Source organism: Drosophila navojoa, chromosome 2 (genome assembly GCF_054131105.1).
Source record: "Drosophila navojoa isolate 15081-1374.11 chromosome 2, UAZ_NAV_1.0, whole genome shotgun sequence".
In the NCBI taxonomy this organism is placed as follows: Eukaryota; Metazoa; Arthropoda; class Insecta; order Diptera; family Drosophilidae; genus Drosophila; species Drosophila navojoa.
In genome coordinates this window covers 24528414-24551890 of record NC_142890.1, presented here as the reverse complement: position 1 = coordinate 24551890, position 23477 = coordinate 24528414, and the positions used below count along the sequence as shown (strand labels likewise).

Genomic DNA, 23477 nt, shown 5'->3' with positions numbered 1-23477 from the left:
GCCAGACTGTGTGGGCATTCAAATAATTCTGTTCAAATAAATTTGAGTTGATAGATAATTACAGCTTCAGTAGAAAAACATTAATTATGTATTATTTATACATATGCACTCTTTATTATATAATTTTAATTTATTTACAAATATTTTTAGGCTTAAATTGCTTTACTCGTTGCACAAATATCGTAGAAAAACACTAAGTAATAGATATCAAATGAAAATAAGTTTTAGCCACTTTCTTCTTCTATGGATTGAATTTAAATCAAGAATAAATAGGAACAAAAAACATAAAGTACTAATACTATTTTCTTTTGTGCTGGAAGAAATCATCGTTTATCGGCTATTTATGCATATTGCTTTACTTAGAAAAACATTCGTTATATATTTGATCTGTGGGCTATGCGGTTGGCGGTATTTTTGGTCTCTCTATGGTTTGTGACGTTGCTCATTCTCTGAATATTTTCTGGTTTAAACTCAATTCATTGCAAAGGTCCAACAAAAATGTTAGGCTCAAAAGTTTGGTAGTTTTTTTTTTATGGAATAAGCTCATTGGGATGAGGCTGCGAGATTTGGCCAGCCAATGTGCAGGATCTGCAGCAGAACTGCGCATAGTACTTGTTCACGCAGTAATGGCCCTGTATAATCAGCTTGCAGTTGGCAAAGTAGGGATTGTCGATGCACTCGGGGGCCAATGGAATGACAGCTGGAAAATAAAAATAAAAAAATAAAAATAAATCTCAGTTGCTTTTTCATCTTGACTACTACTTTTCCTTGACTACTTACACTCGATCGTGACTGTCTCCTGGCTGGTGCTGTAGCTGTAGGCATTTCGCGCTGTGCAGCCATAGATGCCGCTATCCTCGGTGGTAACATCGTTGACGACCAAACGATGCGGATTGGCTGGAAGACGACAGAATTACGATTAATGGCAATATTGTAATGCTAGAGGCCCATTGTTGCTTTACCAGTTATTTGAACGCGTTCGTTGTTGTACAAAGGCGTGTTATCCTTAGTCCAGGTCACGTTCGGCGCCGGATTTCCCTGCACGGCGCAGTCCATCGCAATTGTGGAGCCGGGCGTGTATTTGTTTTGCGGATTCAGGCCAATTACAGCACGGGCATCGACTGCAGCAATAATGAAATAGATTTTAGATTAGCTTCAACTCTATGCAAATGTTGAAGAAATACGCAACACAAACCATAATGTAAAAGTATCATGCAACTTGTACTTACTTCTGGGATCATGCACAACAGGGGGCGGCACATAGACCGGACGCGAAGGTCTGTAGGGATAGGTGGGCCTTTGAGTGACCGGTGCCTTTGGTGGGTTAATAATATACTGCAAATATTTTTCATCGCCAACGCTTTGAGCAATAGCTGGACCAATAGCCTTCAGCGTTACGTGCAGCGAGACAGGGCGTCCGGTGTTGTACGCATCGCATGTGTACAGGCCCAGATCGGACAGCTGTACCGATCGGAAGTAGAGCGAGTAGTCGCGGTTCATTACGGCGCGACTTGTTTCGGGACCCATGCCGAAGTGTTGATTGTTTCTCCACCAGCTGACATGGGGTGCAGGATAGCCACCAGCCGGGCAACGAACCAACGCAGGTTGATTCAATTGCACAATTTGGGTGACGTTCTTAACGCCCAATATATAGGCCGGTACATCTCTAGCCTCTACCAACACCAACACAAAATCAAAAGCCATGCAAATGGTTAAGAGCACGCAACATGCATTAAGAAAAGTTAGTTATAAAGCCAAAACCAAATAAAAACATAACATACACAAAATCCTTATCCAATCTTCGAAAATCCGAAGTATTCAAAACCAATAGCAACAATTTTCTTGTGTAATAATATATAATTACAAAATATAGGTAAGCTTGTATTACTTTCGCTGAATTCAATTGAAATTCAATTGAAATTCAATTGAAAATCTAAATTCCAAACTTAATTTCAATCTTCGGCCTATTAACCTTAGATCTAGCTTGGCTAAAACTTCTATAAGAAAATAAGTACCGCATTCATATCATATAACGGTAGTTGTATAAATATTATTCAATATTCTCAACGATTTTGACTCGCATAACTTTTTTCCGGAATAAATGTTCTAGATTTGTATGCTCTAAAATGTTTGCATATTGGTTTTATATATAATTAAATTTGCTAAGGTTTTGAAATTATAAAAATATATGAAAAGACTTCCACGTACCCGTCACTTGTAGTGCTACCTCGCGACGCACTGGCTCGCCCAGGCCGTTGCTGGCCACGCAGACGTAGGTGCCGTCATCGGTTTGTCGCACCTGGACAATGGTTAGATCACCGTTTGAAGTCAGCACATAGCGGCCTTGGTTTGTGTCAATCTGAGAAGAATGTAGTATGCGAATGATACTGGTGCAAAGTGTGTGGTCTTGTGGAGTACTTACAACAACATTCTTTAATGACCATGTAATATTCGGTGCTGGATTGCCAGTTGCGAAGCAACGTAGTACTGCAATACCACCAACTGATGTGTGGACATCAACATCCTGTGGCGCCTTGGTCTCAAGTGTGGCTTTTACTTCGCCTGGGTAGATAACAACCGGGGGAGGAGTGCTGAGACGACGAGTGGGACGTGCCGGAGCAACGCACAGGTGGCCACAGCCATCGCTGCAGCATTTGTTGTCGCCACGACAATCAGCATCGGTGTAGCATTCGCGAGCGCATTCGCTGGCATTGGCCGTCAGCTGTGGGCAGAGACCAGGCTTGTTGATATCACGGCAGACAGGCACGAACTGATTGTCGCGATCTCCCGAATTGGACACATCTATGGCACACTGTTGACCGTCGGGGCACGGATAGCCCTCGCAAGGGTTCAGGCAGATGCACTGTTCACACTCCGGCTGCGATTCTGCTGGCACGCGGCGCACGCCGTAGGGACAGCGCAGATCACGGCATTCATTATCATACGTTTCGCAACGGTTGGGTGAGATTTCGTTGATGATCTCGTTGTCGATGGGCTCTGTGAAAAATAGGAAACTTAGATTTGTTCGATACACAGACTACCCAGCTAATCTACAAAAAATTCGTGCAATCTTATATCTAGTGAAAGTGCACTACTCAATAAATATTCTACTTGGGAAAACTACTGCTACGCTTAACTAAATAAGCATTCCTGAATTTGAAGGTGAAGCAGAGTGCATAATTGTGTATGGGGTGGGCAATAAATAGAGTGCAGAGTGCTCGGGTGCAGTTGGTATAAAGTGTGGTTTGTGGAGCAAGCTTACTTCCGCATTGATTTGTGCATGCTTCAAAGGAACGGAAGTTGTTCTGGTTGCCAGAGCAACCAGAGTAAATAAAGGATATGCAAGTGCCGCGCTCATCATCATAGTACCAACGGCGCTCCTGCACCGAGGGGCCGTTACACACTCCGGGGATCACCGGAAGTCGGCAGATATCTACTTACGTCCAGACAAAATCAAAAACAAAATCAAATTTAACAAAAGCCCTTCATTCTGAGCTTCATATCTTGTTACCTTTAGCCGCACCCGAAGGCAATGGCTCGCGGCCACCGAGGCAAACCGATTCACACTCATAGAGATCGTTGAAACGATTGCCCGTGCCATCGCAGCCACCGTAGGTGAAGGGCTGGCAGCTTTGACTATCACGATTGTAGTAGTAGCGGGTCTGCCACTGTGTGCAGGGTCCCGTCGTCACCGGCTCATTGCAAACATCTGACACATCAATCACATCACACATCAATCTAACTTATGATCATCTTTAGAAATAAATCAATTACTTACCAACACCCTTGAACTCGCCGCATTGGCGCTCGCACTGGTCACGGGTCTCAAACCGATTACCATTACCACCACAGCCGCTATAGGTGAAGGCGGTGCAGAGCATCCTCTCATTGTCATAGAACCAGGCGGTGGTATAGTTGTCGCACTCTCCGGCCTCAGCTGGCTGTGTACACACTGAATAGGTCTAAAGCAGCAACATTTTAAATATCTAAAGATGCAATTGAGATCATTAATACGCTTACTGGTGCTGAGGGTTCTGGTTCCGGTTCTGGATGTGGCTGATCATGTCGGCAGTATTCCAAGCAAGATTGTTCTGTCACAAAGTTGTTGCGATTACCGCGGCAACCCGTAAACACGAACTGATGACAGACTCCTGTGCGTCCATCAAAGTACCAGCGATTTGAGTTGTCATTGCAGCGTCCTGCTACTGGGGGAAGGGAGCAGGTCTCCTGTGCTGGATGGCAATCATTCTGGCAGTCCTCCTCGGTGTCAAAGTTGTTGTCGTTACCACCACATCCACTGTAAATGAACTCATCGCAGAGTCCCTCCTGGCTATTGTAATACCAGCGCGTTATATTCTCATAACAGTTTCCTGGTTCTGGTCCCTTGAAGCACTTGTCCGTTTCGGATTCAGGACGTGGTTCTTCATCAATGCCTGCAATGCAACGCGCGGAGCACTCCTCTTCGGTCTCAAAGCGATTTTCATTGCCTCCACAGCCGCCATAGTAGAACTGCTGGCAGCTACCTAGAGTTGAATTGTAGTTCCACTTCAGAACATATTCCGCGCAATCGCCCACAGACGCTGGCTGTTCGCAAATGCTACCAGACGGTTGGGGCTGGGGTTGTGGTTCAGGCTGAGGCTGTGGCTGGGGCTCTGGTTCCGGTTGTCTACCGCAACGTTGCAAGCAGTCGGATTCGGTCTCAAAGCGATTACCATTGCCTCCGCAACCACCATAGTAGAATTGGCGACAAGCACCACTTGATCTATCAAAGCTCCACTTGAGTGAGTAATTGTCACAGTCGCCACGTTCCTCCGGCTGATCACAGACATGTACGGCACTCTGCTGTGGAGGAGGTGTTGGTGGCTCTGGTTTCTTTTCACACCGACCCATGCACGCCTCTTCGCTGGTAAAACGATTCTCGTTGCCACCGCAACCACCATAGTAGAACTGACGGCAAGCGGCATCCTTGGTATCGTAGTACCATGCGAGCTCATAGTTGGCGCACTCACCAACCTCAGCGGGAACATCGCAAATATCCTTGGCTAAGATAATAAGACAGTGTTAACAATATTTGTCCTCGGGGGGCGCAGCTTTTCGCACATCAAAAGCTATTGCAACAACATCGAAAGCTTACCAACTTGTCGAGGACAATGATCCTCGCATGACTCCAGTGTGGGGAAATTGTTTTTGTTTCCGCCACAGCCCGAGTAGTAGAAGGGCACGCAACGTTTTTCAGTTTCTGAGAATTGCCATCTGGCATGTTTCTCGCTGCAATCACCGGTTTGCTTAGGCAAGGAGCATTGCTCTACGTTTGTGTAAGGATGCGGAACAACATAGCGTGCAGGGGATCAGGATAAAGATAGCAAGCAACAGGCATTCATGCAATACCAAACACCAAGCAAAAGATAGTAAACAATAAAAAAAATGCATACCGTTAACCAGGATAAAATAATAAAGGTTATGCTTAAAGCTAAACTATGGCAGAACATTGAGAATACACAGATCGTCCCCGAGCCAAAGTACATAAATATTTGAATGCTCAAACCTTTCAGAACTCCGGGCTGTCGACAACTGTAAATGCAAGCGTGCTCAGTGGGATAGTTGTTTTTGTTGCCCTTGCAGCCACCATAGGTGAACGGACGACACACGTCGGTCTGGTTATCGTAGTACCAACGCTCATAGTTGCCGGCACAGGGTCCACTTTCCACTGGTTGCTCACAGGCGGCTATGATAGAAAACAAATGCAGCTAGAATTTAATCTTATATAGTCTATTCAAGTACTTACGCAGTGTTTCACTTATGGCACAAGTGGCCTGACACTGTTCTAGACTGTCGAAGCGATTGTTAGTGCCATAGCACCCACCATATTGGAACTCCTCGCAACGATTGCGGTCTGTATCGAAGTACCATTTCTTAGAGTAGCCTTGGCAAGGACCAGAACTCTTTGGCAAGAGGCAAACATGCTGTCCAGTGTATTCCTGGCATGTATCCTTACAATCTGCCTCGGTCTCAAAACGATTGCCGTTGCCCTCACAGCCGCCGTACCAGAATCGAGCACAGCCGCCATAAGAAGTATCAAAGTAATACTTGACGCTGAAATTGCCGCAAGTACCCTGTTCCTTAGGTAAACCACAAGCCTTCTGTGGTGGCTCTTGAACATTTTCGCAACCGCCAAATTTGTCATCCTGAGCCTTTGTAACGCCATCTGGACAACAGCCGTACTCGGTCTCCACACAGGTGCAGCCTTCAAAGTTTGGCCCTTTAGCTGGTGTCTTACCATCCTCACAGCATTTAAATTCTGACTGGGCGCAGTGGCATCCCTGGTTATGCGGTCCCTTGGCAAAGGAAAGACCATCGGGACAGCAACCGAACTGCATTGATTCGCACGGACAGCCTTCAAATTTGGGCCCTCTGGCCGCGGTGATTTTGTCAGGACAGCAACCATATGGAGTAGTCTCGCATGGACAGCCCTCCTGTTGTGGTCCACGTGCGGAAGTCTTTTGGTCTGCACAGCAACCGTATGGCGAGGATGCACACTCGCAACCCTCAAAGTTGGGTCCGTATGCAGGCCGAATGTTGTCAGGGCAGCAGCCAAACTCTGTATTAATGCAGCAGCCTTCGCCCTGTGGGCCGTGAGCAGGAGTCTCATTGTCTGGACAACAGCCGAATGGTTCGCTAGTGCACGCAGCGCAGCCTTGGCCATCAGGGCCGGCAGCGGCAGTACGCCGATCAGGGCAGCAACCGTGCTCAGATTGTTCACAACCCGGAGCGCCACCAAGCTGTGGGCAGCCAGCAAAGTTCTCGCCTTTAGCAGGCGTCTTTCCATCGGGACAGCAGTAGAATTCAGTAAAGGAGCAAGAGGTAACCGCGGTGTCTGACTCCGTTGTTGTAGAATCACCAGAGCCCTCAACTTCTGTCGATATCGAAATAGTCGATTCTTCTGTGGTTGTTGGCGGCAAAGTTGTTGGCTCAGGGCATCCCTCATTATCTTCACCCTCTGCAGCTGTATATTTATCTGGGCAACAACCGAAGAGTGTTTCGGCACAATCTGATTTCGGACAGCCCTTGTTTCTCTTGCCCTTAGCTGGCGAAACTCCATCTGAACAGCAGCCAAACTCTGTATCAGCACATGTTTTCGCAATGGGACAACCCTCATCAAATGGTCCCTTAGCTGTCGACTTGCCATCAGGACAACAACCAAATTCAGTCTTAGCACAAATCTTCTTCTTTGATTTACATTTCCGTAGCTTGTCTTTCGTTGGCGTAAGAGTTGTCTCCCAGGTGTGGGGTGTACTCGTTTCATCATCGGAATCAGATGTGCTCCAAATATCGCTGGTAGAGCTTGTTTCTGTGGATAGTGAGCTGCCCGTTGAATCAGAAGCGCCAGTAGAATCTGTGGAGCTCTCAGATGTAGTATCTGTAGTGCCTCCACTTTCGGTAGTGCCTCCACTTTCGGTAGTAGCTCCACTCTCCGTTGTCGCTGTTGAGTCAGAAGATTCGGAAGAACTATCAGTGGAAGAAACATCGGTAGAACTGACAGTAGAAATGGACTCTGAAGATTCGGATGTAGAGCCAACTGTTGAGCTATCAGTGGAACCAGATATGTCAGTTGAAGCCGAGCTCTCGGTAGAACTTGAGCTTTCAGTCGAACTAGAGCTACCTTCAATAGTGGAACCAGAGCTAGAGCCCTCCGAAGTACTCTCTGTGACGCCAGTGCTCTGTGATTCAGTCGACTCGGAAGCGTTAGTTGTCTCACTGGATCCATTAGATGAGCTCTCACTAGAACTAACAGTCGTACCAGCCGTCGAGCCGTCTGTCGAGCCCTCAGATGAGGCATCAGTAGACCCACTACTTGAACTATCAGTTGAACCATCTGTTGAGGTCTCAGTCGAGCCATCTGTCGAACCAGTACTAATTCCCTCTGTAGTACTATCCGTTGAACCATCTGCAGAGCTACTACTTGCATTTGTTGTAGATTCGTCTGTAGAATCTTGCTTGGTGCTATCCGTTGACCCTGAACTGGTAGAATCAGTGATAAGCGAAGAGGAAGATTCAGATGATGCTGATGAGCTGCCCTCCGTTGTACTTTCAGTTGAGCCTGGTGAACTAGTCGATTCGGTTGATTCCGTCGATAGCTCTGATGTAGATTCCGTTGATGACGAGACAGTCGTATCCGTCGATACAGATGAATCTGTCGACGACGAAGTATCAGTCGAAGAGGATACATCTGTTGTATCTTTACTTGCTTCGCTGCTTGATTCTGATGTAGATGACACACCCTCTGTTGAGCTACTAGATTCAGAGCTTCCCGAAGATGAAGCTTCGAGAGGCAAATCTGTAAATCCACTGGAAGAACCATCAGTAGAACCTGAAGTGTCTGTCGCGCCTGAAATGTCAGTGGAGCTAGAGGCATCCGTAGAGCTTGACGCGTCCGTAGAGCCCGAGGCGTCTGTCGAGCTTGAGGCCTCAGTCGAACTAGAGATGTCTGTTGAACCTGAAGCGTCTGTTGAGCTTGAAACTTCTGTCGAGCCTGACACGTCTGTTGAGCTGGAAGAATCAGTTGAACTTGAGATATCTGTTGTACCAGACACTTCCGTCGAGCTTGAGGTTTCTGTCGATCCTGAAACTTCTGTTGAGCTCGATGCATCACTCGAACTTAAGTCCGTTGTGCCTAAGCTTGACTCTTCCGTTGAGCTTGAAACATCGGTTGAACCACTTGAAGCTTCACTTGACTCAGTTGTGGAGGAATCTGAGGTAACTCCAGAGACCGACGACGATGAGGCTTCTGACGTCGATTCACTAATGGCAGAGGAGCCACTAGATTCAGTAGACCAATCAGTTGCTCCAGTGGAAGATTCATCTGAAGAAGTAGATACTTCACTTGTCGATTCACTTCCACTGCCCTCAAATCCGCTATCAGAGGTGCTATCTGAGCCTGAGCCTTCGACTGTGCTGTCGGTAGAAGCCGAGGCGTCTTCTGAAGTTGTGTAAGGACTGTCGCTCAACATTAAATCGTCGGTTGTTGACATTGCTTCTGAGTCATCATCAGTGACATCTGTGACGTCTGAGTCAACCAAAACAAACTCATCATCATCTTCGCATTCTTCTTCATCATCCTCGATCGGCTTATCAGTGCTCGTAAGAGGCAGGACTTGATCCTTCGTACAGGGCTGAGTATTACACTTTTCAGAAATTGATTCAACCTTCGATTCATCGCAGTTGAGGGACTTGGTTCCATTGGACAAACACAAAACCTCACGAACACGCTCTCCTCCTCCGCAAGGCTTGCTGCATTGGCCAAAAGGTCCAGTAAACCATTGACCAGGGCACTCTTTCTCTTCCCCTTCACACTCTTGATTAGTTGTTGGTTTTGTTGCCGCATCACACTTGGAGTCATCTGTGGTTTTTACCTGTTTGCCATCAAAAATGCCGCATAGGACAATACGCGATTGAGCGCCCTTTCCACATGCTGCTGAACACTTGCTCCATTCTGATGAAAACCATTGGGACTCACACTTTGACGAAGTGCACGGTCTGCTCAGCTCAGGGGCCTGGTCTCCACAAAACTTGTCTGGGTACACCTTACCATCCTTTGAGCCGCATACGGCAGTACGAGTTTCTGTAGTCTGACCGCAGGCATCACACTGAAAATAAAATCGTATCAGCCTTTTGCTTAGATTTCAATTCATTTTACTTACACCACTCCACTGGGATATGATCCAGTCTACGCCCTCACATGGTGCCAATAGGCAGGTCTTTTCCACTTCAGGCTTGTCCTCTACGCAGTCTTCCTCAGGCAGAACGCGCTTGTGACCATTTTCCTCAATGAAGCACGTGACTTTACGAGTTTGTTTGCCCTCGCCGCACAGTTTGTCGCACGGCTTCCAGGGACCGAGATGATATTTCGGACAGTTCTTGACATCTCGATTGCACTCCTGAGCTGTTGCTGGCTTATTTCCAACTTCCTTAAGGCAAACTGCATCCTCCTCCGCAGTGTGAACACTATGAAAATTGATATCATTCAAATGTTCGTATTTTTTCAATCTCTATATAAAACATACCCGTCAGACGAAATGCGCTCACATGTGACTGTGCGATTTTGGAAACCATCGGATCCGCAGCCCTTGGAGCACTTACCCCAAACGCCTTCAACCCAATGTGGTGCACATGGCTCAGTACCACAAGCCTGAGTTTCAGCCGGCTTGGTATGAGCCTCGCATAAAGCCTCATCGACTTCTTGTAGGTTAATGCGATTATTGCAAGTAACTTGACGAGACTGCGTTCCGCCACCGCACGATGCGCTGCAGGGGCCAAATTCACGATGCGTCCAAGTATGAGGTTCTGGCTGGCTATGGCTCAAGGACTCGGGAATACTGTATTCGTACTCCACGCTCACATTCTTATCCTGCACCAACATTATAATGTAGATGCTTTCGGTTATGGGACCGCTGCATGTCAGTTGATCAGGTGCTGCAAATCCCAACGGCTTGCGCTCATAGTTCCACCAGGCGCCCGCATAAAACATGGGACGTGGAAAATCAATACGCCAGTTACCATTTAGGTAATAGTGTCCAGACTGGTTGCGACAGGCAAGATAGTTATTCGATGGCGCTGTCTCCTGAATGCGAATATTGGTTGCGCCCTGGGGCACGAGCAGCAGATCGTTGTAGCCAGCAGACAGATCACTGGATGCATAGGTGTTCTTAATTGTTTTGCATGTGCTGCCATCGCCACCGCACTTGCGGCACTTGTCCTCCTTGGCATCACTGCCCAGCATCATGTCGCAGCCAACGGGCATGCACTGTCCATTTACACAGACGTCCAGATCCTTATCATTGCACCGTGTACCATCCACCACCATCTCTTTCTGGCGGTAGTAGAAGCGCTCACCCTTCGGCATGCAGTTCAGCTCACATGGATTCGCCGCGTTGGTGTACGGCACCCATGTGTAGAGCACGCCATCGAATTTGGTGTAATCGTAGCGCGAGCACTGCATTGCTCTGAAATCCGGCTCCTCCTCAGGACAGTCCTGCGTGTTACATGAATAGTAACGACGACTGCCGCCACTGCACATATCGTCGCCATTCGCACTGAGTAAAATTTGAGTAGAGTTAATGGTTAGCATAGGATTCATTATTTCTTATAAAGTCAGCTCACTCTCTACGGCGACATTCACGCGTCTGATAGGAAACACCGCCTCCACAGGTGCGCGAGCACTCCGAGGGTGAACTCCAGTCGGTCCACTCGCTGGGATCGTCGCCCTCTCCGCCCGGGGTCACGTAGCTAGCGGGTAAATATAGATTGGCGCCATATTGTCTTTTTGCGCGTAGTCCAGGCTAAACAGGAGAAGAGCGGTTTAATGGCTCGATCGGCAATAATTAGATGTGGTTATACTTACGAATCTACTCTGTGAGTCTTGTATACATATTATTAATATGAATGCTATCAAGGCAGTTATTCTGTAAGCAGAGACAAAAATCATAACAATTTAATTAATATGTTGTCTGCACACAAACATGAATGAAAGCCACGGAACACGTCGTCACCTGTTGACTTGTTGCAAATATTTGACGACTTTGTCCCATGCTTGATTACAAAGGCGGATGTAAGAGGAGGGAAAGAGAGGGGAAAAGCGAAAGGGAGAGCGTGTGTGAGAAAGAGTAAAGGCAGACGGGAGTCAGTTACTTGTCAAAGACTTTCTCAACTAAAAAAAAAAAGGCACGCCACGTCCAGCAAAGGTGTACAAATAAACTTTTGTAGGGCTTCAGACGAGCAGAAACGACAACAACAACAGCACGAACTTGTTTTTGTCCACTGAGCAGAGCAAACAAACATTGAACTTGTTTTTGCATTGTACAGCTGCGGTGGTGGTGGGGCATCTGTGGTGGAGTGGGCGACTTAGTCGAACTTGGTCAAGTCAAATTTTGCAATATCATTCTTTTGGTAACAATTTTTTTATAGTGCGCCGAAACGCTGGCCATAAATATGCAATGCCACATAAACAAGACATAATTTAGCAGCGCTTCCTGCCGATTTGCCAAAAAGAAAAGAACAAGCAAATAATAAGTACCCGCCAGCAGAGAATATATGATTATGCCACAGACAAGGCGACGCCGCAGCCGCAGCCGCAGCCGCAGCCGCAGTCGCACTAGCATTCGCAGTCGAAGGAGCAGGACCGAGGCCGAAAGCAAGGATGAGGACCACGACGGGGACGGGGAACGAGGACAGCTTGCGTGAATATGTCAAAAGCGTTCAATGTTGCAGGCAACGGGGCTTAGTGGCCCCAGGCCCTGCTCGTTGTTGGTGGCTTGCCAATTTAATTTTTGACGCTGCGTGCAAGAAGCCTGCGTTTTGTTACACTTGGACGCCTCCGACTGGCTGCGATTGCAACTGCGACTGAGACAGACTGAGAGTACGGCCGTGGGGCACAGCAGGCGTGCTGCTTATGACAGGGCCAGGACTTGGTAGCAGTGTTGCCCGCCAAGTGTGTGGCCATAATTTTAATGCTTCTGTGTTGGTATTTTAATGCAATTTGAGCGCATTTCCCTTTTGAAACCAATGCCAGGACACCTATTGCTTTGGCAGAGCACCGACAATGACATCGACTATGACTACGACTACGACAACGACAACGGCAACGACAACGACAACGGCAATGGCAACGCCACGGCACACATTTCACAGTCCATTGAGCCGGGCTGACTCTGGCCTGAAGGCGGCGTCGCTTAGACGCCTTCGACTCTATTGCGTCATACAAACAGAAGACACTACCAGTACACTGTGACAAACCCGGACCAGGCTAGAACAGCGACGCGCTATTAATTGGATAGTTCAGCGCAATCTGCTGACACCGCAAAAGTCATGGCCAGTCTCTGATTCCATTTTTATGCGTAGCTGCTTGCTGATAGCGCACAAATTTCCACACGTAAAATATAACTAAATTGTTACCAAGAACAACTTTGTATATCGCACATACTTATAGACATGCGACGTATGCTTTATCACATTCCTGGCTGCCACATATGGTGGTTACCACGTGACAGAAACATAAACAGCTGCCACAATCGTGCGATACATATGTCCAGGCATCGCTCGTACACATCAAATGAAACCACTGGCATTCAAACGCACACCGCCCCCACAGATGTGTCAAACACAAAGAGGAAATGCCAAAAATCCGACGGAAGCTCTGCAGCATAACAAGATAACATCGGACCCATGTCCAGGTAAATGTATATATACATTTGCTATGAATTCTGCTGCCTTCTCTCTGACCCCAATTGGACTCTAACTGTGAGTCTCTAATGGCTCAATGCCTGCTAATGGCCAAGATCAAGCGCACTACCAAAGCTTTCCACACTGTGGGCTGGGCCAATTTACAGGCCCAGTTTAAGCTAAAATGAAAGGATTCCACTTAAACAATCAAACAATGGTCTGTATTGTTTGCTGCTCAGAGCAGAGAAATCACTAAACAACAATGGAACACAATAGGTGGCTGTAAGACAAGTAGAAGTAGTTATTACCAAGTATCTACAAGAAATGGTCGTCTGCCTGCTGACTTTTAATATATGTATATAAAGTGTTTTCTCTCTTGTACCGTAACTAATAACTTAGCACAACTAAATTCATGAGGCATTATAATATTTGATGGCAAACAAACATAGTCGTCACTCAAATCTATAATACTGGAGACTAACTAGAACTTCATTAGTGCTCCAGTTTTGTTTAATTTATTTTGATTTTTTCCTTGTTTCTAAATTAAGCAAACATCCTTCCCCTGTAAGTGTTAGAATAATATGTCGAAGAAAATTGAGTTGATTATTTGTTTCACACCCTTTAGCTAGCAATGTTTGTTCACATTCAGCTCTCATCCAATCCAACATGTGTGTTTGTGTTTCTATTGGGAAATCTGTGGCAAGCAACAAGTGCATTTGCAGCCCAAAATGTTGCAACGGCCGTCATAAATAACGGCGCTGCTTATTAGCCGCAACAACATTAACAGCAGCACTTAGTGTACAAGTGCGTGCACTTAGCCGCTAAACTCAAGAACGCAAACAAATTGTACAATACTTAAATTCGATGCTAAACAATGGCCAGAGACTAGCTAAAATATGTGGCAAGTCGGAACTAATCTAAACAAAGCGTCAGCAGAGCACGAAAATAAATTGAAAGCAGCAGCCACACCTGAAGACAGAAAGCAGCGTTTGATTTGTTTATGCTAGCATGACTCATCGATGGGGCCGTGGCAGGCAAACGCCCCCACTTAGGCAGGCGGACGGAGTAAGAGTCTTTGCGCAGTTTCCCATGCCACTTGATTAACCCACAGCGGCTGGTAGTTGGGTCGGGCACTTGCGGCACTTGCGGCACTTGCTGCAGCAGCAGCTGGGGCAGCAGTGCGTTCTATTTAAAAGTCCAAGAATGTACTCAAAGAATGTAAATGAAAGAGTGTAGCATGCAACATTTGTGCGTACCATGCAGATGCCACAGAAGCCTCCGGGCCTTTGATGAAGATGGAATGCGCCTGCCCCGGGTCTCCCCCTCAAACCAGCTGCAATCATTTGACTTTAGCTGCCCCACGTTTTAAATGCTGATTGTAAAATATGTTGGCATTTTTTTCTTATTTTCTGTTTGTTTTTGTTTTTGCATTTATATGTGCCTTGATGGAATTGTAACTGATTTCATTGCTGTAAATTGAAACGCAGATAAAAACAAGTTAACGCTGAACTCGGAGTCAAGATGATGCCAATCATTGGATGTAGAAAACATTTGGCATAGCATTGCGTACGTTCAATCAAAGATAGGTAAACATTCGATCCAGAGACTAAATGCCCACACGATTCCCCGAGCATCCAAGGTTATCGTAATATAAGCAAGCACCAGCGCTCCTAATCCAGCAGTAATTCCATGAAGTAAACATTTTGCCAACTCTTGTGAGACTGCGTGTGGGAGCGTGTGGTTTATTTGGCCTTGTCTCAACAGCCGGCAATTAAGTGCAGCCTCGCAGGCTTGGCCTCATTAGTTGAAAGGATACACGAGCATTGCCATTTCAGATGTCACGCCCACAGTGTAGGGGGTGGGCAAATACAATTACATAGTCATACAATTATCGCAAGACAAGCACAGGCTAATGCAAAACGCCAAATTGTGGCTGAGCGGCGGCCAGGTAAATGTCGCATATGCACCGCCAGGTGAGCACTGTGGCTGCACGTGCTACAGCTGATGGCTGCGGGGACGACTCCATGAAGATGCTGGCACAACGCGTCGACATTTGTGGCAACGGAAGTAAATGTTTGCATTGTTGAAATTTTAATTGCATTTGCATAAAGCACTGCACACACGACTTTGACAGCTCAGCTCAGCTCAGCTCAGGTCGGTCCGGCTCGGCTTTGGCTTTGGCTTTGGCCTTAACTTGGGCTAGGGCTAGGGCTCCTGCTGTCTGCCAACGAGCCCTGCAACGCTTGGGCATGCAATTATCAATTTCAAAATTAATTAAGCTTAATTGAGTAGTGAAAATAATAAACATTAAAGCGCACACACGCACTGCGTTGCAATTGTTTACCAAATGAGGCACCTAGAGGGCAGGGTTATGCAACAGTTGAGCTTTTACTGAGTGTATTTGTGTGTGTGTGTGTGTGTGTGTGTGCTCATCAACAAAGTTGCAGCTCTTTGAGGCTAAAAGGTACTTCAGCAGCAACATCAGTATCAGCAGCAGCAGCAGCAGCAACAGCAACAAAGTTTGCATAAATGCCTAATGAAATATTTGTCACGCGTTTGAGCAAACGAGCAAAGCAAATGAGCAAACAGAATTCGTATTGAAGCTCAGTTAGACAGGGGCAAATAAAGGAAAAGAGAGAGCAAGAGAGAGAGAGAGAGTGAGGACAACATTTGCTGCATTTCACTTTAGCGCAAACAGCAACAATTTACTGACCCATAAATTTCACTGGTTGACGGCGGCAGGCCAATAGCAACAAACACTTGTAAACAAATTTGTATGGCAAATGTTGCATCGGCCACTTGAAGTGCAATATGCGAGGCGCTGCAACAACAATAAGCATCGGCACCAACAGCACCAGCACCACCAACAACAACAACAACAACTAAAGATGCCAGGCAGCTAATTAGAGGCATCATAATGCCAAATGCCCCTCCACCACGCGTAAACATTCGCAATTTTCTATTTGCCCAACTCATTTGGGACGAGATTGCAACACGCTGCCTCGAGTGCCCCGAAGTTGTACGTAGACAAGTCCGAGTACTACTCAAAGTACTCATTGCTAATAGCATTGCGAAAATAAAGCGTAAAATCATAAACTCTTTGCTCTCAAACTTTCGTACTTTGTACCCATCCAACCGATGCGTCGAACTGGGCCGATTTATTAAGTCTTAATATAAACAGCTTGCTAGCTGGTAATTTCTCAAAATAGATTCTCCAGGATGCGCAAAATACGAGCATACCTCAGCACATAATTACCTGCATAGTGTTTATAGATATTTACGTAACTAAATGATCAGTTACGCAAATATCTATAAACACAATGGTGCTATTAAATTAGACAATAAACATTAATAATAAAGATAACATTGATAATTTATTTTGCAACATTTTTTTGAGAATACCTACATATGTATGTATGCGAATACCAAAGTATATTAATTGGTTTGTATTTGCTTGAAAATAGTGTTTATTTTGAAATTCTTTCAATATTTTAAGAGAACGTATTTTTTGAACCAATTCTCCAATCAGTAATAAATCAACGATGATATATGGAAATGAAAAACTAAAATATATATACAATTAATTTATTGAAATCCAGTGCAATGGCCAATATAATAGCCATGATAAATATATAAACCATCTATAACGTGGGCAAAGAACATAACAAATATTACATTCAGAAGTATTTTGAGAATTCTTGTTATTATTATTCATCCCAGTACGACTTCTTCTTTAGATATCTGATATATCTATTGTAAATTAAGTTTCCTTTCTTCGACTTTTGATTTCGTGACGCACAGCAAACAATCAAGCTACATCTCAGGCAACTAGCTCTCTGACAGCCAAAATGTAGAGCAGAGTCATTGATTTATTACGCAATTATTGACGGGAATTGTTATGCTCAGCACTGAAGGGCAATATCTCATGCGATTTCTTATTAACTGATGGATGCTACGTGTGCCAGATGTACTTTACATTATGTAAATACTAAATGATGCAACGAGCTGCAGTGACAAGAGTCAATCAGAAAAACTGATCCTGTGCTCTGCTCTCAATGTTGCTATGTTGTTTCCATTTTGGGTTTATTCTGTTGCTTTGCTGTCATCGGAATTTGAATCACGTCTGCAACATCCCACAGCAACAACGACTGAAACAACAACAAGTAAACAGCTCGCGTCTTTAGCCGGCAGTCAAAATATTTTTATGGCTTTTTGCTCTGTCTGCGCTCTGCCTCACTTGTTGCTGTTGCTGCTGCTGCGATGCGACTGTTGCTGCTGGCAGCGCCGGTTTTTAGGCACATTTACTGTTGCTGCTGCTGCTGCTGCCGCTGCATGTGACGCATCCCATTGAGGCCTCTGTGCTGCCTGCTAATGCCCACTGTCACCCGGTTGCCTTGCAGAAATTTTGGATATTTTTTGCTTCTGCATCATGCGAAATTGTGTGTTTTTTTTTTAGTTTTGTTTTTATGTTTTTTGTTTTTGGCTTTTGCGGCTTGTTGCGGCCTCTGCAATTTTGCGACGGCATATTTTGTGTGTCTTGTTTTGGGGCATCCTTTTTATCTTCCGCGTTGCAGCGTGCGTCGACCCCATGAAAATACTCGGCCCGTAGCCGAGGCGATCGATTTAATTATGTATGTACATACATATCCATACACAGCCATATATGTATGCATATGTATGTGCGCCTGTGTGGCGTTTGGGCTAAAAATTAACATATTTCGGACTGGTAGCTGGCATTTGATTTAACGCTAGGCCATGGAATAATTAAGCCCAACGTCGCCACGTCGTCGGCAGCCTTTGTTAATTAAGCATAATGCATAAAGTCATGGGAACAAGATCTGCAGATCTGCAGATCTGCGCCAGCTCATGATCATTAACTGCCACTGGGGGGGCAGTCTGCAGTCGGTGGGGACCCAAGGCACACATGTTGCAAATGCAGCGTGCAACATGGCCGCCCTGAACTTGGACTGCAATTGAGCCATAGAGAAGGACCGCAGTTGCAACAAGACGGGTCTTTTGTTTGAGCCTGCGAACGACTTGTGTTTAATTTGTTGCTCATTTGCCGCATCATTCGATATTCTCGTTAATTTCATTTCATTTTCCACAAAACTGCATGCGCAACATCGAATTTCAGGCACATTGAATTTCCGGCGTATTTTTCACACCAGCCGCCAAGTCAGGGAGTGCCCTCCATCGGGCAGCTTGGCATTTGCTTAAACAATTTATTAATAGTAACTAAGATTCAATTATGCAATCGATGTATTTATGTTCATTTGCCTCGTGCTACGGTGTCCATATTATGTGCATGATTCTGCTCAAAATCTTCGATGGAGTGAAACGTGTGTGCGTGTATCATTTTCATTTTCAAAGCATCCATTTCAAGAATTTATTGTTTATACTTAGTTAAAAGCACACAAACACTTAATAAACAATTTGGCCAAGTTGCTGTTGCTGTTGCTGCTTTCTGCTGGATATTTAATGAGTTTCGATGGAAAAAATGTAGTTAAAGCATAACAAACAATACCAGCATGAACACGTATGTATGTAGCTGGACTGGAATATATTTACACAATCGGCAAGAATTTATTTTTGGCTTTATTCACTCAGTAGATCAACATTTCAGTTAAATGCAATACGTACACACCTTTATAACAATCTTTCTTGTCGTTTTCCAACACCAAACACCATTAACAACAACTAAGTCAAGTTCAAAGACGTCACGAGTCACAAAATTTTGCTGTGTGTAATGAAATTGAGTTACTTATATGACCAGTTAATAGCCCCACACATAGACGAGGCTCTTAAAGTGTTTAGGTTGTACCATTAAACTACAGAGTGTCTATTGACCCGACCCAACTTGGTGTTGGTCGCAAGTCATAGGCATAGGCCAGCTGAATAGCCAAATGCCTTACGCCCAAATCATTCAAGGCGAGAAATACTAAAGTACTTGAATGAGAAATCTGAATGAATCAAATGGAAAATGAATTTATTTTCAATATGTCAATTGTTAATCACATATTTATGGAAAATCAACAGACAGACTTTCTAGCACTTGACAATGTATTGAATGAATATCTCTGATTTTTAATTATTTATGCGACTTTGCCTTCATTTTGCATTGTATTAAAGCGAACTGGTAGTTCTTTTATAAAATTTGGAAAAACTAAATATGAATTCAATCATTCAAAGAATATTGTTTATGTCAGCTCCTGCAGAGTTTGATTCAATCTATAGATGAACACGTGTCGTTATCGCATCCGCCAAAGTCAACGCTAAAGAGGTCATGTGTTGGCCACATTCTGACGCAATTTCGCGGAACAAAGCAAGCCAGAAAAACAAAAGAGCCACAAAAACCAAAATTGAATTGAGGGAGAACCAAAAAAGAAAAAAAAAAAAATAACAAAAAAGCGGCCTCGCCGTTGACAACGTGCAACGTTTTCCTTTTCTTTTTTTTTTCAAGTGGCAAGCCCAGTGTTTTTCGCGAAAAACTTTAAAATACTTGACGAATGGATGCGCTAACTACCAGCTGGCCAGAGGCGACGCAGCGCTAGAGTCTGGCATGGGGGAACAAGTTCTCGGCATTTATGTCTGCTGGCCACCACGTCGGCAACTTTATGACTTTAGCCAAAAATAAAACGCAGACAGTGCTGCAGATCACACGCAACAGATAGATGTCCAGCGTCGTGTGCGTGAGAGCAACTGCTTCAGCTCCATCAAGATCCATCAGTGGCAGCAGCAACAGCAGCAGCAGCAGCATCGGAGTCGCAGTCAACTTTGAACTGACTTTGCACATGATTTCTGGTTGCCTGTTTCACTTCAATTCAGACTTCTTCTTCTTCATCATCTTAATTTTTTGTTTCTTTGGCGAGGCTGCTTTTGGGAGCACTTCAAAGCGCACGCACTTCACCTACACACACCGGGCACACACATAAATATTTACATTTCCATATGAAATTTTGATTTGATTTCTGTGTTCGCACACAAATTTGAAAAACTAACAAACCCAAAGGTAAAATCCAAATTGCTGCCCGCACGGGCTCGGGTAATGGACGAAGCGTGTGGATTCACATTCAGTAATGGAGCAAAAAAGCTTTTCAGAAATCTACCTTAACCGGAAATATCGATAGCAGAAGAACTTTGATCATTCCATACAAAATTTGTTCTATTTTCTTTGCATAATAAAATCCTTTGCATCGCATGATTTCATATAATATAATCTGCTCTATTCCGGCATTTCTCATTTCTACATAAACATTTGGATGACAGTTTTCCCCGAAATGGAAAACAATAAAGAAATTCTCGTAAATAATTTATCAAATGGCAGATTGAATCTTCGCTCTTAAGCGGAATATTTACTCATTTGAGAACAGCTATTAAGATAATAGTGGCACACTAATTACGCAGAGCTCGGTGTGACAATGAACGGGGCCAAGGATGCTTTTCAAATTGCTGGCAAAATGTTGCAATTTTCATTAACAAACTTCAATTAAACGGGCAATGTAATTTGGCATGCAAACAAAATGTTGGCCAGGATAATGGCAGTCGCGTACTGTCAATAACGCAACGCCTGTTGCACAGGAAGCACGTTCCCAACACAAACGCCCCCCCACACACACACACAGATACAGACTGAACGTACACATGTGCAGGACAATCAGTGGCAGCCAGTCAGGCAGGATGCCTGGCAGCCAGTCAGGAGCCAAGTCAAGTGTTTGCACATGTAGTTCAAATGAAATTAAAATTCGCATTGACACTGTAATTTGTGGGCGAACACAAAAGGAATCAATTTCGTGCCAAACACGCTCCAACTGCTGCCGCCGTTGCCGACGTTGCCGATTCTGCCGATGGTGCCGATGCTGCGGCTGGCAATTGTATCTATGAGATACATATTTGTCAGATGCTTACCGCAACCGCCTCGATAAATCCATTTCGCTGCTGGTGCTATCTATATGGTAATCGACAGCGTTTGGCGCTGCTCCTCATGTATTGCTTGCACAGATATTTAGAAGTTTGCTTTCGTTGGCCAAGCACTTGAAATGTTTATCACTTGAGTTTTAATTTTATTTTTTTTTTTTTTAATTTTTATTTTTGCTGCACACTTGTCACTCGAACATTTGTTTGCACTTTGCGCTTGCGCATTGCCAAAAAGGAATCGTGCGATGCTTTCAAACAGGCGCCGTCGTCGTCCTTGCCAACGCGTCCTTCCAACACGATCACGATCACCAGCACACCCGCAGGGCTAGAGCGTACGCCACAAACTGAACGAGACGAGATCGCTCTAATTCTGTTGCAGCACCACAAGCAGCACCAGGCGTCGTCTGCGCTGCGTTGTCGAAGCGTCGACGGCTGCGTCTGTGTCTGCGTCAGCGTCAGCGTGAGCGTCGGCAACTATAGCGATAGCGCTCTGATCAGCGGGTTTGTGCTTCCGTTGCTTTTGGTGTTCTTTCTAATCAGCCCGAAACTGGATAAAGGGCTTCTTAGGTTAGTTACTGAGCAGCGTTTCTTATGATTTTTTCTTTTCTTTTTTTAAACATACAAACTATATATACTCTTTAAATTGCTTGTGAAGCTATTGAGCGTTCGATTGATGCAGCTGTATTTCGTGTGATCCTTTTTCCGTTGAACCGGCTGCTCACAGCCCCCACAAGCGACTGGGCTCACATTTTGATCAGCAGTCGGGCGAGCGGTTCGCTCTCCATTTCCAACTGGTTCTCTCTTTCTCTTAACAACTTTGCAACTTTGATCTTCATGCGTTGCACGTGTGGATGCATGTATGTGAGCGTGTGTTTGTATTAATGTTGAATGTAGCCAGCAGAGCCGTGATTTACTGCTTCGTTGTTGTCTCACATGTTGGAATTGAAATTGAAGTCGGAGTCGGAGTCAAGAGCCAAGATCATTTGACGCCCCTAATGAGCGTGCCTGACGAACACATGTCGTCGGCCTTTAGGAACTGAGGGTCCTTTGCAGGGTGCCGATCCTTGTCATAATATGCATCCACAGACATATATATACACAGGCCTGTGTATACAACATACAGTAGTAATTTCTTGTTAATTACAGCTAAACACATGTGCATGTTTACGCTCTGATTTGTCCTCTTCTTTTTCATTGTTTTAACTATGCAGACAAATTAATGTAAATGTATATATAGATTTGGAGGATAAACGATCTGCTGGGCGATCGTTGCAGTCTGCCAAATTCATTCAGCGCATTCATCAACGACATTGCATGGACATATCGAGTGTCTATAGTGGATCTATTACTGGGTTGCTTTAATTGTACAAGCTCATTCATAAATTATTCATTCTGGAACAATTTCGGTCGTTTTGTCTGCTGATTATTTCCGCATTCCACTCTTTGGCGACTTCCGTATACAATCTCAGTCACCAAAAATAGCTTAATCCAAGTCCCAGTTTCCGGCGTTTTATTTTGGAGCTGTATGATACGATTCGCTTATCGTAGGTCGATTTTCAGCTGCGGCTTGAAAACGTTTGCTGCACACTGACTTAATAGTCAAATTAACTATGACTTAATAGAGCTGAACTTACTTATAATATTAAAGAATTTTAAAAATTAACATATTTTAAATTAAAATAAATGTTAAATTATTGGCTATGTAAATTCATTCTAACAGTGCAAATCCAACTTGATGGACTTTCCCCATATCATATACAACCAACTTCAATGAGAATGTGAGATATTCTAAAAGTATACTACATAGATTATAAATGTCAAATTTAAATTCAAAATTTGAATATTCTAGGAGATTATTACAGCTTTGCAATGGGGTTAATTAGGCCTAGATTTCTTGCAAATATAAATATATATCAGCGTTGGGGGCTTCGTTTTCTGTGTGCTTCTAGCACACAGTGCAGTGCCTAAAGATATTCACTTTTTATCAGCTTGCCACTGAGGGAAAGTTTCTTTCCATTAGCTAATAAGTAGCTTTGTCGCAGCGCAAAAAATAAAAATAAAAAACATTCGGCGAGTTTCAAGGGAAGAATTGAGGCGCGATTAAATAAAATTAAGCATGTGTATAATATTTAATATGCGATGTGGTTTAAATAAAAAGAGCTCATTCATAAGTAAATGTGGAGCTAAGCGCTAATTGGCCACCCCCAACGGAAATCGTTTATCAGAGCAGAATGAGGAGAATACGCTTAGGTCTGAGGCAGCTTCTATGCTGTTTCTTTCTGCCTTGGTGTGGGTTAACTCCAATTAGCATTGCTTTGACCCATTTAGACAGCATCCGTCATGGCGTG

At 44.6% G+C, this 23477-nt stretch overlaps 1 protein-coding gene across 5 annotated transcripts; it reads right to left on the bottom strand.

Annotated features, from left to right (window-relative positions):
• Positions 1 to 82: 82 nt before the first annotated feature.
• On the bottom strand, positions 83 to 21504 carry Ppn (proteoglycan-like sulfated glycoprotein papilin). Of its 5 annotated transcripts, XM_018113033.3 has the most exons (18): positions 21121 to 21502; positions 11399 to 11459; positions 11158 to 11336; positions 10062 to 11090; positions 9699 to 10002; positions 5786 to 9644; positions 5546 to 5725; positions 5135 to 5305; positions 4021 to 5042; positions 3779 to 3962; positions 3512 to 3709; positions 3263 to 3433; positions 2423 to 2997; positions 2209 to 2359; positions 1230 to 1673; positions 963 to 1121; positions 781 to 897; positions 83 to 700 (listed from the first exon to the last, which is right to left on the bottom strand). In XM_018113033.3, exons 1-18 carry the CDS (start codon positions 21141 to 21143, stop codon positions 531 to 533), a joined length of 8997 nt encoding a protein of 2998 aa, XP_017968522.1. In that variant the 5' UTR covers positions 21144 to 21502; the 3' UTR covers positions 83 to 530. The 5 variants fall into 5 exon arrangements, with proteins under 5 accessions (XP_017968522.1, XP_017968526.1, XP_017968523.1 ...); XM_018113037.3 differs by lacking the exon at positions 1230 to 1673 and having other exon boundaries at positions 21121 to 21503; XM_018113034.3 differs by lacking the exon at positions 5135 to 5305 and having other exon boundaries at positions 21121 to 21503.
• Positions 21505 to 23477: the final 1973 nt, after the last annotated feature.

Excerpts from the sequence above, each read along its gene's own strand:
- Ppn (XM_018113033.3), bottom strand. The coding sequence starts at position 21,143 with ATGGATTTATCGAGGCGGTTGCG. Across the intron at positions 11,091-11,157 it reads CGTGAATGTCGCCGTAGAGA|TGCGAATGGCGACGATATGT; the intron begins GTGAGCTGACTT and ends AATTTTACTCAG. Across the intron at positions 898-962 it reads CGAACGCGTTCAAATAACTG|CCAATCCGCATCGTTTGGTC; the intron begins GTAAAGCAACAA and ends GTCGTCTTCCAG.